The sequence below is a fragment of the Penicillium soppii genome, assembly GCF_028829465.1.
Source record: "Penicillium soppii strain IBT 18220 chromosome Unknown utg000004l, whole genome shotgun sequence".
Classification (NCBI taxonomy): Eukaryota; Fungi; Ascomycota; class Eurotiomycetes; order Eurotiales; family Aspergillaceae; genus Penicillium; species Penicillium soppii.
In genome coordinates this window covers 597,987-611,831 of record NW_026643234.1, presented here as the reverse complement: position 1 = coordinate 611,831, position 13,845 = coordinate 597,987, and the positions used below count along the sequence as shown (strand labels likewise).

The 13,845-nt window shown below is 48.6% G+C and overlaps 6 protein-coding genes across 6 annotated transcripts; 3 read left to right on the top strand and 3 right to left on the bottom strand.

Annotated features, from left to right (window-relative positions):
- Nucleotides 1-356: 356 nt before the first annotated feature.
- On the bottom strand, nucleotides 357-861 carry N7529_003653 (uncharacterized protein; the record flags this gene model as incomplete). Its single annotated transcript, XM_057239180.1, has 2 exons — nucleotides 357-586; nucleotides 648-861. The coding sequence occupies 2 exons, from the start codon at nucleotides 859-861 to the stop codon at nucleotides 357-359; spliced, it is 444 nt and encodes a 147-aa protein (XP_057098475.1).
- Nucleotides 862-1,518: 657 nt separating this feature from the next.
- Nucleotides 1,519-2,987, bottom strand: N7529_003652 (S-adenosyl-L-methionine-dependent methyltransferase; the record flags this gene model as incomplete). The annotated part of the gene is made up of 5 exons (XM_057239179.1): nucleotides 1,519-1,780; nucleotides 1,878-2,262; nucleotides 2,321-2,430; nucleotides 2,487-2,610; nucleotides 2,666-2,987. 5 exons carry the CDS (start codon nucleotides 2,985-2,987, stop codon nucleotides 1,519-1,521), a joined length of 1,203 nt encoding a protein of 400 aa, XP_057098474.1.
- A 1,361-nt stretch (nucleotides 2,988-4,348) lies between these two features.
- Nucleotides 4,349-5,483, top strand: N7529_003651 (uncharacterized protein; the record flags this gene model as incomplete). The annotated part of the gene is made up of 2 exons (XM_057239178.1): nucleotides 4,349-4,807; nucleotides 4,881-5,483. The coding sequence occupies 2 exons, from the start codon at nucleotides 4,349-4,351 to the stop codon at nucleotides 5,481-5,483; spliced, it is 1,062 nt and encodes a 353-aa protein (XP_057098473.1).
- Nucleotides 5,484-5,788: 305 nt separating this feature from the next.
- N7529_003650 (kinesin family protein) lies at nucleotides 5,789-8,167 on the bottom strand (the record flags this gene model as incomplete). The annotated part of the gene is made up of 3 exons (XM_057239177.1): nucleotides 5,789-7,357; nucleotides 7,417-7,826; nucleotides 7,885-8,167. 3 exons carry the CDS (start codon nucleotides 8,165-8,167, stop codon nucleotides 5,789-5,791), a joined length of 2,262 nt encoding a protein of 753 aa, XP_057098472.1.
- A 709-nt stretch (nucleotides 8,168-8,876) lies between these two features.
- Nucleotides 8,877-9,140, top strand: N7529_003649 (uncharacterized protein; the record flags this gene model as incomplete). The annotated part of the gene is made up of 1 exon (XM_057239176.1): nucleotides 8,877-9,140. One exon carries the CDS (start codon nucleotides 8,877-8,879, stop codon nucleotides 9,138-9,140), a length of 264 nt encoding a protein of 87 aa, XP_057098471.1.
- A 900-nt stretch (nucleotides 9,141-10,040) lies between these two features.
- On the top strand, nucleotides 10,041-12,883 carry N7529_003648 (COPII subunit SEC24; the record flags this gene model as incomplete). The annotated part of the gene is made up of 3 exons (XM_057239175.1): nucleotides 10,041-10,550; nucleotides 10,603-12,249; nucleotides 12,308-12,883. The coding sequence occupies 3 exons, from the start codon at nucleotides 10,041-10,043 to the stop codon at nucleotides 12,881-12,883; spliced, it is 2,733 nt and encodes a 910-aa protein (XP_057098470.1).
- Nucleotides 12,884-13,845: the final 962 nt, after the last annotated feature.

The window sequence follows — 13,845 nt, the reverse complement described above, 5'->3', positions numbered from 1 at the left end:
AAGCCCGTGCGGTTGATCTTCAATATAAGAGCTCACAGAGCACTTGTCCTTAATGAATTGTAGGACATGAATATTGCTTTGGTCTACTGACTAGTCAGAATCGAATTATCTAAAATTGCTATGGTCTTCCTTGTGCTCCAATTATATGGCCACAAAGCCGCCTGAAGATAGAGTAGATTCATGCCTGAGATCCTGCAAAAGTCCAGAATTATTTTATTGAAGTCTTTGTGAAAATGACTTTATTTCAGCCTCATGTCAAAAATTGATCAAAAATTGATCAAACATAGCACATCACGATGTCGTCAGCCGTGAATATTAAAGACCAAAAATTTGAAATGCCCACGAAGTTGATATGATCATGACCAAGAAATGCCCAATTGAGCCATGACGCCGAGGCACTGAGCCAATCCAAATCCACAGTCCATAAAAACCGCCCCAATGATCGCCGAAACAGTCTCCGCCATATCGGCGGCAATGATCGTTTGTCCAGGTCGCGTTACAATGTACTTCTCCAATGAACTCGCGAAGCCTCGCTCAGAAAGACATCTCCAGTCGGTCTTCCTGCGGACGTAGTCGGAGATATCAACTGATTACACCAAGTCAGTGACTATTATTGAGGAAATGAATCGATGAACAGATCTGCTTACGCTCGGACTGGTTTTGTTGACGGCCTTGCCAGATGAGAATCATGCGGAGGACTGCGTCGCCGAACATAGCCAACGATTTGTTTCCCTCGCCGGGCAAGGCATTAGTGATTTGTAGGGCTTCTCGTGCTAGAATCCGGCCGCGGAATCGATATCCGATGAGGTCTTCGAAGGATTCAAGGTCCTCGTCAGATGGTGAGTTCGGACTTGGGTGCATTTGAGTGGCTGATAGTAGTGGGCTCGCGCCAAATAAGTTCGGATCTTGGTGATATCTCGTGTAAGTTCCCAGAATTCAGATTCTGGAGAAGAAGTAGGGCTGACGGAATGGATAGAAGCGAAGAAGCAAAATAGTAACGAGTGAAAGCAAATAAAGACATATCACCAAACACGTTGAATATCACACGATCAATGGTGGTTGCGTCGTTGTCGCCGCGGCAATGTATAACGATCATATTGTCAAGATGTCTATTCATACCCGGAAGGTGTTTTAGTTCACAAAACACGCTTAATAGCTCCGGAATGATGTTTCCAATACACAAAATGCGGGTTAAAAAAGGGGAGAAAGGAAGAAGAGGCTCATCTATGATCTCTGGTCACTAGGCAGTCATGAATGCAGCATGCGAGTGCAAACGCTGCACTCAAACACATGCTACTATATGCTACATCTGCTTCTGGTATATACTCTTGTAAAATCAGCAAAGATTCAAAGTCAATCCAATAAGTATTGTCAACCTAAGCTCCTCTCTTGAAACTGGTGAATGACATCAAAAGAAGGAATACCTCCATCCTCAGTCTTCGCCCACCCATGAGGCATATTCAATCACTTGACATCCAACCCTGATAGTAGCTCCCAATGAATCTGAGCTCAGCAAGATCATTTCATGAGTTTGAAAACAGCTCTGCCACTTTCAAACAACCAACTTTGGTCAATTTTCAGATTAGCATTGGCAGCCGAAAACAGATCTTCCCACTCTTTCATAGTGCGGAATGGACGCCCAAAGCTGGCAATAATGTGTAAATTGAGTGCATTTGTTTTGACTGGCACGACAGTGTTTTCGATAAAATCATCAACGAGCAGAATGGACTCGTTCGGCGTCATGGCATCGGCAATCTTCTTGACAATCTCTCGACAGTCACTGTGTTATTGTTAGTACATGGCCAACTGCCGAATCAGAGCGATGACAATTTCGCAGTAATCACTTCTGAAGTGGCCACTACAGTCGCTCGACTTACTCATTGGGGTGGTCCATGAAAATGCGGCTGAGTAGGTAGAGACTAGCGCCGATCACTGGCTGAGTTGTGAAGAAATCATGTTGTTGCCACTTCATCCTTTCCAGGGTACTTTCGCTAGATGCATGATTCATCGGTGGTGTTTTCGCCTGGAAATCTTGGACAATAAACGACATCTGGGGATTCTTGCCGGCAAGACGAATGGCGTGGTGTCCTTTGCCTCCCCCGACATCAACAACGAGAGCATCAGGCGAGAGGTGCCCAAAGTCAAATACCGACTCAATAGGTCTAAATAGCTGTTCGTCGTAGTCATTGTTCATCGCGCTGTCAAAGCGGGCTCCCCTAACTTTGTCTTCTTCATGGTAATACAGATACATGCTTTGGTCCGCTATACAAGAATCAGCAAACTGGCAATGATATTACTGGGTCTGAATTAGGGCAAATACTTTCAAACGCCATTTGAAACGCAGTTTTGTGTCGAGTATCTGGGATTTGGAATTTGTTGAGCCGAGCATATTTGCCTATGTTTGATCCTGAACGGAGCCCATCATCGACGCTGTAGATATTTTAGCAATACAAACCATAGAAGACATGAACTCTAGAAGCTCTCACGAGTAGTGTATCCAGTCAGCGAACCCTCTATTAAGCAAGCATCTAGAGCGGGCGTTGTGCTGGTAAGCTTCCGGCGATGGCTCGTCGAAAATGCAATAGAACACACACTGGGTCATGGCACATTCTATAAGATTAGCACAGTGCTCATGTTGGCTAGATTTTATAGACAGTCCATGTACTTATCAGCGCTCTTGACCCCCCAGTGAGCTCCACCAAGTCTTCCAACGAAGTTGGACTTCCCTCCGAGCTTATCATCTTCTCAATTCCCATGTCTAGGATGAGGGAGATGGCAATGCTCGCGCTGAACCCCCACGCAACTTCATTAGTCCAGTCCTCGGGGACATTCACCGATGCCTGTAGGGCTCTGCAGGAGGCAGAAATCAAGTTGATTTCCTCTTCCACATTGATGCCTTCTTTCAGTTTGGCGGTATACTTCGCGGTGTGATGCGCGATGAACGCCGATAGGGCTTCGGGATCTTTGGGAATTTGTGAATCACCCATTTGTATTTTTGTGAGTGCTTTCCAAAACAATCGTTCTCAGTGATATGGGAGAGGATTAAAAATTAACATCCTAGGTGAAGTGGGTAAAAGAAGTGCACTAGGGTTGTGTGAAAATTAGGGTGTGACAGTATGCATTCGTGGAACTGAGATGGGTAATTGGTGTTCTAGAGAAAAGCTCCGCCCTCTCTAATCTTTGTTTTTGAGGTCATCAAACAGGTACTTGGAATATATACCTGCTGATCTAGTCATCTATGACCGTGCAACCTTTGCACAACTCCGGGGACTCATTGGAAGGGGGACTATCGCCGAGGGAAGACCCGGGTGAGATTTAACAATAAGAGGCAGGTCCAAGATTTGAAGGGGGAAAGTAGTCATAGAAAGCGTACGAGAGATTAATTGAGAATAGTAGTTCTAGCACGTTCAATAAAGCATTCAGAACATTGTACAGTAGAGCATGCAAGCGTTCTTGTAAATTGACCATGTATTCGACTGGGGGAAATGCCCCTTCTATAATACATGAGTGATCATATATTCATTGACCAACCTCCCAGGTCAAATATCATGCGGAACTGGACGGAAGCCAAATGATAGGCTCTGCATATGCAGGTAAAGTAACAATGCATCAAGATCTCCATTATCATGTGTGCAAGCCACACTGCACTAGTAATTAAATTGAGATCTGAATCTATTATCAGCTGCTGCTGGAAAAGGCAGAGTCAACCTTCGTGACGGAAGATGACTGGAACAATTCCATGTAACGTTCAGGTAGTGCAATTCGAGGCTACCTTGACAGACGATGCTCCGAGTATATATAACACTACCAAACGCCCAGGATATAGCGCAGGAAGCATGGACTGGATTCCAATTTTTTACGGCTATTCATAACGAAACGCGGTACTACAACAAACCTGATGTGCGATTTCCATTTCGTTTCCTGTCGATAGGACCAACTAGGCAGAGCATGCTGGTAACCCCCAGCAATGCTTTTCTTCCTTTTGCCATGGCAGGGTGACTTCCATGTCCTTGTTCTCCTTTCTTATCTTTTCGGGCCTTGACGCTTCATCTTCATTTCGGGTTGTGAAGCCTTATCGAGGAAGTTTACACTTGCACTCTAGACTTCGAGCTCAAGGTTATATTATCTCATTTCTATAAAAAAACATAACAGACGGATAGGGTACAAAATTAAAATAGAAAATGTGACAGAGATCTGAGAAGTTGTCGTATAGAAGTGAATTCGACCCCGAAGAAGCTAAGAATGCGCCCCCAAAGTTCCCCACTCATGTTTAATTTAACGAGGCAACAGTCATAAATGAACTGTCCTCAGACTTTGAATCTTAAAGTTCCTTCAAATCACATCGAAAATGGCTTTACTCACCTCACTATACAACCTCATCCAAGCCGTGCGGGGCACCAACCCAACGTTCCTCACAGAGCAGCATGTACCCAGCGCCAACCTAAAAGGAAAATGGATCGTGATAACAGGATCCAACAACGGCGTAGGATTTGAAGCAGCCAAATCCTTCGCAGCATGGGGCGCAAATCTAATACTCGCCTGTCGTGAGCCGCCAACATGGGAGCTGCATCCTGCCGCCGCCGCAAAGGAGTGTAAGGATCTTGCCGAGGCACAGGGCCACGAATCCACTGTTGAATGGTGGGAGATTGATATGGCGGATCTCGGAAGCGTCGAGGCTTTCGCCCGCCGTTGGCTGGACTCTGATCGCGCTCTGGATATCCTATGCAACAATGCCGGGATTGCTGCGCCGGCGAGGCCTAATGAGAAGCCTCGTCTGACGAAAGATGGTTTCCAGCTCCTTCATCAGGTCCGTTTCCTTTTTTTTCTTTTCCTTGGATTGTTTGCCGAGAACCAATGTAATACAATACTTACAACCCCAGGTCAACTTGCTCTCCCATGTCCTACTGACCCTCCGACTCCTCCCCTCTCTAGCGCGCGCCCCCCAGCCGCGCATAATCTGCACAACATCATGCGTCCACCATCTTGGAACTCTAGACCTAGCGCACTTCGACTGCGGCCCAGGAATGGTAGGCAGCGATTATCAAAACAACAAGCTTTATTTCCAGATGTGGGTTGCAGAGCTGCAGTCCCGATTCCTCAAACACCCGGAATACCTACACATCACGGTCAACGGCATCCATCCCGGTTTTGTTGCTTCCGGTATTTGGAATATGCTCAAAGATGATAGTGGGTCTGCGAATCCGGTTATCGGGTTCTTCTTACGGCGTCTTGCTATCACCTCGCAGCAGGGTGGTTTTGCTATTACCAATGCCGCTAGTAATCCGGTTTTTGGGCCTGATCCTCGCACGCAGGGGATTGGTGAGGATGTTGGGAGGGGTGGTGGGAAGTATATCAATCGTATTTGGGAGGCTTCGGCGAGGGCTGAATGTGACGATCCTGAGGCTCGGTCAAGGGTGTGGAGTAAACTCAATGAGGAGCTCCATCTTGAAGAAAAGGGGCTTTTGAATATTTTGGGCCTTTGATCGTGAGACTGGGATAGACTCTTTTGACATTTCTCAGGGTCTTTTTAAGATCTTGTTTCATGTACATTGTGTTTTGTAGATGGAGTTTCAGAAGGCGTTGAAGTATACGACCTGTTTATGTATTTAGTTTATTTGCTGAAAGAGCTGCAAAATTCCATAATGGGGTAAATTGAAAAGAGTACGCCAAAAAACCTATGAAGAGTATAGACACGAAAACGCCCTAGCACCGTCGCTGAAGGATGATGCATAAAAAGAAGAGATAACCCCATTAAACCCCATATATGCTGGGCCTCAAAATGCAGCAATCAAACCAAAACTCCTTGTCTCATGTTCTCCACTGTCTTCACTCCAACACCCTTCAGCTGGCTCAACTGTGCCAGGCTACTGACCCGGAATTGGTGCTGGTCTGAAACAATTCCACTATCGTTGGCGTCTAATGACGTTTGGTCCATCTCGCAGAGGCAGTCGACAAGCGCCTCGGCCTTCTTGGCACCTACTCCCTTGAGCAGCTTGATTTGGCTGACATCGCGGGAGTTGATGATAGACAACAGGTGCATGGTGCGAGGTGAGATGGATGGATCCTCGCTATCGAGAAATTCGGGATCTTCTTCGATCTGAGAAAGCTTGGCTGATGCCCGTTTCTTGTACCGAGGACGGGAAATCTCCTCATCACTGGAGAACCCGTTACGGCTCTGATCCATGTAATCGTCCTCGTGGTCCTCAGCTTGGCGCTTGCCGAGGAGTGACTTTGTTGAGTCCTTCTTAAGGGAAAGCATGCTGCCCAGTCTGCCCTTAGGAGGAGAAGGGGCTTTCTGCTCCCAAGCCTTGGCGTGGACACGTTCTTTCAGAGTAGCAATCTTGCCTGCCAGCTTCTCGTTGTGTGGGAAGTGGGGAGCTGCCAGCTGGTACATTCTCAGCGCTGATCCATCTTCACCACGTGCCTGGTGTTGCTTGGCCATCAGCAGATATGAAAGACCCTCAGCACGCGCATCTTCGGTGCCATCGATGCGCTGTTCCAATTGTTCCAATCGCTTTTGAAGCTGCTCGTTAAGCGCATGGATTTGTGATTGTTTGGATTGCTCGCTCACGGCTCGAACAGCCAAGATTTCCTCAACCTTTTTCTCAACCATTTCCTCGATCCTGGCAGCCGAGAAATCGGCGTGACGAGGTTCGGGCTGGGCATTGAGAGGCTGACGCGCCGGTTTTAGAGATGGGAGGTGAGACGTAGTGTTGGACATCGAGGTACGCTTTGGCGCATCCGGTTTCCGTAGCTGGCTGACGAGCTTGGTCTGCGGCTTATCTGAGTAAACACTGAATGCCTTTACGGGCTTGCCGTCATCCTTCTCCGCAGGGTCCTTAGTAGCAGGTGCTGGCATGTTCACATTTACCGAAGCTGTCAAGGCACGCAAGGGTTGTCTTGCGCCTGCCATAGATGGACGGGGAGCCGGGCGAGCTGGGCCCTTGAACATGGGGTCGTTCTCCACCTCTCGGACCTCAATCTTGCGCGTGCGATTGGCGACGTTCAGGGAGCTGATTGTGTCCAACTGATAAGATTTCACAGGGGCGAGGTTGAGAATCATGACGGTCAAGCCATTGTTCTGTCCCAGAGAGAGGATTCTAGTCATCTTTGACTCGCGGTATGGGATGCGATGTTGCTTCTTGTTAATAGCCTCGACACACTGTGCCAGGACGAAAAGACTCTTGTTGATGCTAGCTGATTCAACCATGCGCTCCTTGTCATTTTCTGTCCGTCGGTTGTCTTCCGAGCCTGCAAGATCAATAGCAGAAGCAGTGCTGACGCGAACCTTGTCTGGAGATGTAATTGTGACTTTGACGCCGAGAACGGCGTGAGATCGAGACGAATGCGCGTTGAGCTATGATTGAACAGTTAGCAATCAACTGTAAAACTTTCGTCTTTCCCACGGAATCATACCTTAGTGGCAGAAGTCGACCGATTGGTGTTGGCTTGGTCATAAAGCTGCTCAAACTCTTTCAAACTTGTACATGCTTTTTCGCTCAAGCCGCAAACCACGGTTTTGCCGCCATTGTCACGAAGGGGGAGACCGGCCATGGTGCGCTTCTCTGGTGGCTCGAACAAATCATACACCTTGTCGTTATAGATTTCGTAATAACTTAAAGAAACCTGCACTTTTGTCTCCCCTTCACTGTCCTTCTCAATCTTCTTGCTGCGCCTATATATTCCACTGAGCAAGCGAGGAATCACACCGCGGTCCGCTAGAGTCTTTCCACCACGCATAGTATGCGTTTTTCCGGTTCCGGTCACACCATATGCGAAGAGCGTTACGTCAAATCCATTGAGTAGATGCTTGATTGTCGGTGCGACTATGGCCAAATCAATATATGAGCTCGTTTTATGCCGCACAGGGTCGGAACTACTCACCCTCCGCATCGAACAGCTCCTGTTGTGACACCTCGGCATCATACACGGCATTGAACTGGAATGCATACTCCTCGCCCTCATTCTTGGGGTTGGGAATCCGCACCATGTTATCCCTATCCCTCAATGCCGCCAATTTCTTGTCGACCTTGTCGGTCTTATCGCCAATGGTTGATTGGCGTGATTTGGAGTCGGCGGTAGCAGAAGACCCTGTACGCAGGATCACATCGGCATCCCGTTCGGACTTGAGCAGGGGGCGGACACGCGCGACGACTCGGACACTCATCGTGGCGGGATGGTCATTCAATTCTCGTCTGATCGCCTGCACAAGAATTCGATGCGATTCAACCAAAAAGGAACGAGGAGAAAGGTCAAACAAAAAAGAGAGAACAATAAAGTCCTCCAAAAGAAACAAAGAAACAAAACTAGCTACTTGGTCGATGTATGCAGAACTTGAGGTTGTGGAACATGTGGAGGAGTTCTCTTGTGCTGCACGGTGTGTGTAAATTGTTGGCAGGGCAACCGTTACGTTAGTTCTATTGGCCAGTGTAGAAACCACAACGTAGGTACAACGCATTCCAAAATCTATATTTCTACTACGTTATATTCAGGTGTCTACGTAAGTTCCATTTAATCGAACTTTAAGATATTGGTTACAATTTGGAGAGTAAATATAGGGGCTTGTTAAAAACACCCCCCTTCGGCTCAGAACACCCCCCTGCCTGAAAATTCTGGCTTCACATGACCGCTTTCCTGACCGCTTTTCTGATCATCTCTATACAAATGCACCATACCTAAGGGTACCTCCTTTTACTATATAAATGCCTAATAAAATCATGTACCTTTTAGCACTACATTTTAGCATAGAGTAAAGAGATGAAAACAATGTTAAGAGCATTCAAGTTTGCACTATGAATTCTTACCTTTCTCCATCAACCTTTACACCATTTTCTTCGCGTTTGTTTCGTTTTTTCAAGCACATCTATCTCTTCAATATGGCCTCTCTAGGCTTTGACTACCTTATGGACTCGGAGTCCAAGTCTAATGCCGAGCGCGAGCCGGAGATCATTCTGGAGACCCAGCCGGACCCTGATTTGCCAACCCAGCCGCTACCACTACTGCCACAACCAATCGGATCACCCAGTATGAGCGCTCAGTCCATCGAGACCCATCTTCGTTTGAGTATGCACTCGCGCAGGAAGACAGTCGTGGTCGGGGTCGTGGTCGTGGTCGGGGTCGTGGTCGTGGTCGGGGAGTAGGTGGGGGCACAAAGCGAGCTGCGCAGGAAGGTGATAAGCAAACTAGTAAGCGAGGTGGTAGGCGAGGTCGTGGTCAGGGAGATAGTGAGGGCGCCGAGGGTGCTAATGTTTTATGAATTAATAAAGGTTATGTAGGTTATGTATGAATAGACAGTATTGAAATTGCAGAAATACGCATAAAATTGTGACTATAAAGATGCATTTTTTACTATGTAAATCAGAATTCAAACCTGCAGTTAAACCTGGCAGAAAAAAGTAGGTTTGGCAGAAAGAATCCATGCCTGAGGGATCAGGCAGAATGGGGCAGGGGGGTGTTCTGAGCCGAAGGGGGGGTGTTTTTAACAAGCCCCTAAATATATTGTGGACATAACCACGAACCTTGAGTTATAGTTGATTTACTGAAGGGTCAAGCGGAGATATATAATCCCAACAACATGTATTGATTCTGTATTGCAAGGCCTACCAAGATTTTACCAAGTATCTCGGGCTGAAAATATTAATTCTGACATCCTCATCATAGTAGAACTACGAGAAATATCCCATACTTCACCAAATTGTACAAGATATCAAAAAGCAACACTCGTCACATGGTAGCTGCTCTCTGATTGGTTGGAGCAACACAACCTAAAGGCCACCGTAGACCATCATCACCGCCTCTCCCACACTCCCTTGGTCTCATCTGGTGAGTTGTCTCGTGCTTAATTATTGCATTTCGTGAAATCTCTGGGTATTTTGACGGTGCAGCAATCCCTGTATGCAACTATCCCCTGTTTGGTTGACGAGAAACTAATTGTGGGGGCCCAGGAGCTGTTACCACACCCTCATATCGATCGCACCTAGTCCTTGACCAGTGCGACCCTCTTTCCAACTACTTCGCACACACATCTCCATTCAACCTCAATGGCAGCACCACAAGGGGGTTACCCTCCTCAGGAAGGGTACGGCCAACCCGCGTATGGCGCCCCGGAACCCACACAGTCGCCGGCCGCCGGACAAGCTGCGCCTGCACCCGTAGCTGGCGGAAAAAAGAAGAGAGCATACGCTGGCGAGGCCTTCGATTTCGGTTCTGGGGCTAATGCCGCACTCGGTGGACAGCAGACAGCCGGGGGTGCTTACGGTGCCTACCAGCAGCCCCAAGCTGCTGGATATCAACAACCAGTCTACGGCGCAGACCCAAACCAGATGCAGCCCGCAGCATCATACGGAGCTGATGTCACCCAAATGACACAACAATTTGGCGGAATGGGAATGGCCGAGCCTCACCACATGCCACCCCCGCAGCCTGTGGCCCAAGCCCCTATGCGACCTCAAGTTCAGCTCAACCAGCTTTACCCCACTGACCTTCGGTCCCAGCCCTTCAACGTCGCTGAGCTGGATTACCCCCCTCCTCCCGTCATTCTGCCCCCGGGTGTATGTTGATATTCTATCCTATACGGAACCGTGGGATGCTGACAATTGATAGACCAGTGTTTACCCATCGCCCGAAGCCAACTGCCCCACGAAATATATGCGATCCACGCTGAACGCTGTTCCCACAACCAACTCCCTTCTGAAGAAGTCGAAGTTGCCCTTCGCTCTTGTCATTCAACCTTACGCCGCTCTTCACGATGCCGAGGACCCCATTCCTGTGATTCCCGACCAAGTCATCTCCCGATGCCGACGTTGCCGCTCCTACATCAACCCCTTTGTCACCTTCCTCGACCATGGCCACCGCTGGCGTTGCAACATGTGTAACCTGACCAACGATGTGCCCCAGGCCTTTGATTGGGACTCGACACTGCAAAAGCCAGCTGATCGCGCGCAGCGTTTCGACCTTAATCACAGCATGGTGGAATTCATTGCGCCTCAGGAATACATGGTTCGCCCACCACAGCCTCTGGTTTACCTTTTCTTGATTGATGTGAGCTATTCATCGGTGACCAACGGTCTTTTGGCCACCACTGCACGCACAATTAAGGAGAGTCTCGATCGCATCCCAAATGCAGACCGCCGAACTCGTCTGGGCTTCATCGCAGTGGACTCCAGCTTGCACTACTTCAGTATTCCACGGGATGAGTCAGGAACTTCAGAGCCCCGTATGTTGGTTGTTAGCGATTTGGATGAGCCCTTCCTTCCTATCCCCGGTGACCTCCTTGTGACGCTGAGCGAATGCCGGGAAAACATCGAGGTCTTCCTCGACAAGCTGCAGGAAATGTTCCAGAATACCCAGAACAACAGCTGCGCCATGGGCTCGGCATTGCGCGCCGGTTACAGGCTGATCTCTCCCGTTGGTGGAAAGATGACCGTTCTGAGCTCATCTCTGCCCAACGTCGGCCACGGAGCGCTTACCATGAGAGAAGACAAGAAGGTGCTGGGCACCAGCAAGGAATCCGGTTTGCTTCAAACGGCAAACTCATTCTACAAGAGCTTTGCGGTCGAATGCTCAAAAGCCCAAGTGTCCGTGGACATGTTCCTGTTCTCCTCTCAGTATCAGGATGTTGCATCCCTTAGCAATTTGCCCCGCTACACTGGTGGTCAAACCTACTTCTACCCTGGCTGGAACGCTGCACGCAGCGAGGATGCCATCAAGTTCGCCAGTGAATTCTCAGACTACCTGTCTTCGGAGATTGGTCTGGAGGCCGTTCTCCGTGTTCGTGCTACCACTGGTCTGCGTATGAGCACCTTCTACGGTAACTTCTTCAACCGCAGCTCCGACCTTTGTGCTTTCCCGGCCTTCCCTCGTGATCAGGCCTATGTGGTAGAGGTCGCCATCGATGAGACTGTCACCAAGCCCGTCGTCTGCATGCAGGCCGCTGTTCTTCACACTACCTGCAACGGTGAACGCCGTATTCGTGTCATGACGCTAGCACTGCCTACAACTCAAAATCTGGCAGATATTTACGCTTCAGCTGATCAGCAAGCCATTGCCACATTCTTCAGCCACAAGGCCGTTGAGCGCACATTGAGCAGCGGTCTGGAGCCTGCTCGTGAGGCTCTTCAAGCTAAGATTGTCGAGCTTTTGCAAACCTACCGCAAGGAACTTGCAGGTGGTACCGCCAGCGGTGGTGGTCTTCAGTTCCCTGCTAACCTGCGAGCCCTGCCTGTCTTGTTCCTTGCAATGATCAAGAATGTAAGCCTTCCGTTCAATTCATTCTAATTTATCCTTCCCATACTAATCGATTCTCTAGCTTGGTCTTCGCAAGTCTGCTCAGATCCCAACGGATATGCGATCCGCGGCACTCTGCCTCCTGTCAACCCTGCCCCTGCCGCTCCTCATTCAATACATCTACCCGAGGATGTACTCACTCCACGACATGCCAGACACTGCTGGTTTGCCCGACGAGCAGACAGGTGAAATAATCCTGCCTCCCGCCGTCAACCTGTCTGCTGGCCGTATCGTTCCATTCGGTCTGTACCTGATCGACGATGGTCAGACCCAGTTCCTCTGGGTTGGGCGCGATGCCGTCCCCCAACTCATTGAGGATGTTTTCGGGGTCCCCGACAAGACCCAACTGCGTGTGGGCAAGCAGACCCTCCCCGAATTGGACAATGAGTTCAACCAGCGTGTACGGGCAGTTGTTGAGAAGAGCCGGGACCACCGTGCCAAGGGTGTGGGCAGTATGATCGTGCCTCACCTGTACGTGGTTCGCGAGGATGGCGAACCTGGTCTGCGCCTCTGGGCTCTTACCATGCTTGTTGAGGATCGTGCCGATCAAAGTGTTAGCTTGGATCAGTGGATGGGCTCTTTGCAAGAGAAGGCCTGAGCACTTTGCCGCAGTCACTTCGAACTGACGATTTGGTCAGTTCTTGTAGTGACCAGTGTGGAGCTTGCTCTCGACCTTGTTTTTTGCTACGAGACCTTCCCGTCTGTACCATTACGTTGGGGAAGAGTTACGTTTGGTTTTGTATCACGGCGGGCATGTTTGAAATTATCTAGTAGATGCGCTACTTTACAGGCGATAGACCGATCACATCTATCAGTCAATGAGTTACTTTTTTTTTTCTCTTTGTCTCTCTCTCTCCTTTTGAGGATATCCACAGTAGGGTAAATATAAAAATAATGATGTTTTACATGGAAGTTAGTCGCCGACTCTAGTCCAATGATCTTGAATGCTGAAACTAGGCAGTGCAAGGCTCTCCAATCAGCGCCTATCAGCGTGAAACCGACTAGTTCAGTGGAGAAGTGATTGTGATCAGTTTCGGCGCACGCAGTAGCGCCGTCTATAGAACGAAACAATGATGCGACAGTTTCCTTTTGGCGCTGTGGCGGAAATCACCTATATACAGGTAGACTACTTCTAAATATATGATATGAGCCCACTAAAGCCAAGTACCCCTCACGTAGCTGTGGAGATAAATGGTATCCAAGGTTCAGTGGGCATCAAACCAAAGAAAAGCGAAAGGGGGAAAATCGGACAATCAACATCATCTCTCTCTCTTGACACCTTTTCTATCCTTCATTTATCTCTTTTTTCTATCATTCGAAACTGATGAAACCTATTATTTCATTCTAATTCTCAAAGTCTTTCCTCTGAATCACTTTGTTTCACCTTTACGAAATTGCCGGAGCAGCCTCAAAGCTGCTCTGCCCCACCTTATACGGCCCGTAAGAGTCCCGCTGTTTCTCCAGATTCACCTCTCTTCTTTTCCCTCTCCTCTTGACTGTTCTACAATTTCCAAAAGAAAAATCAGAGAGGTGTGTACTAGTTATACTAGTCCGATATGA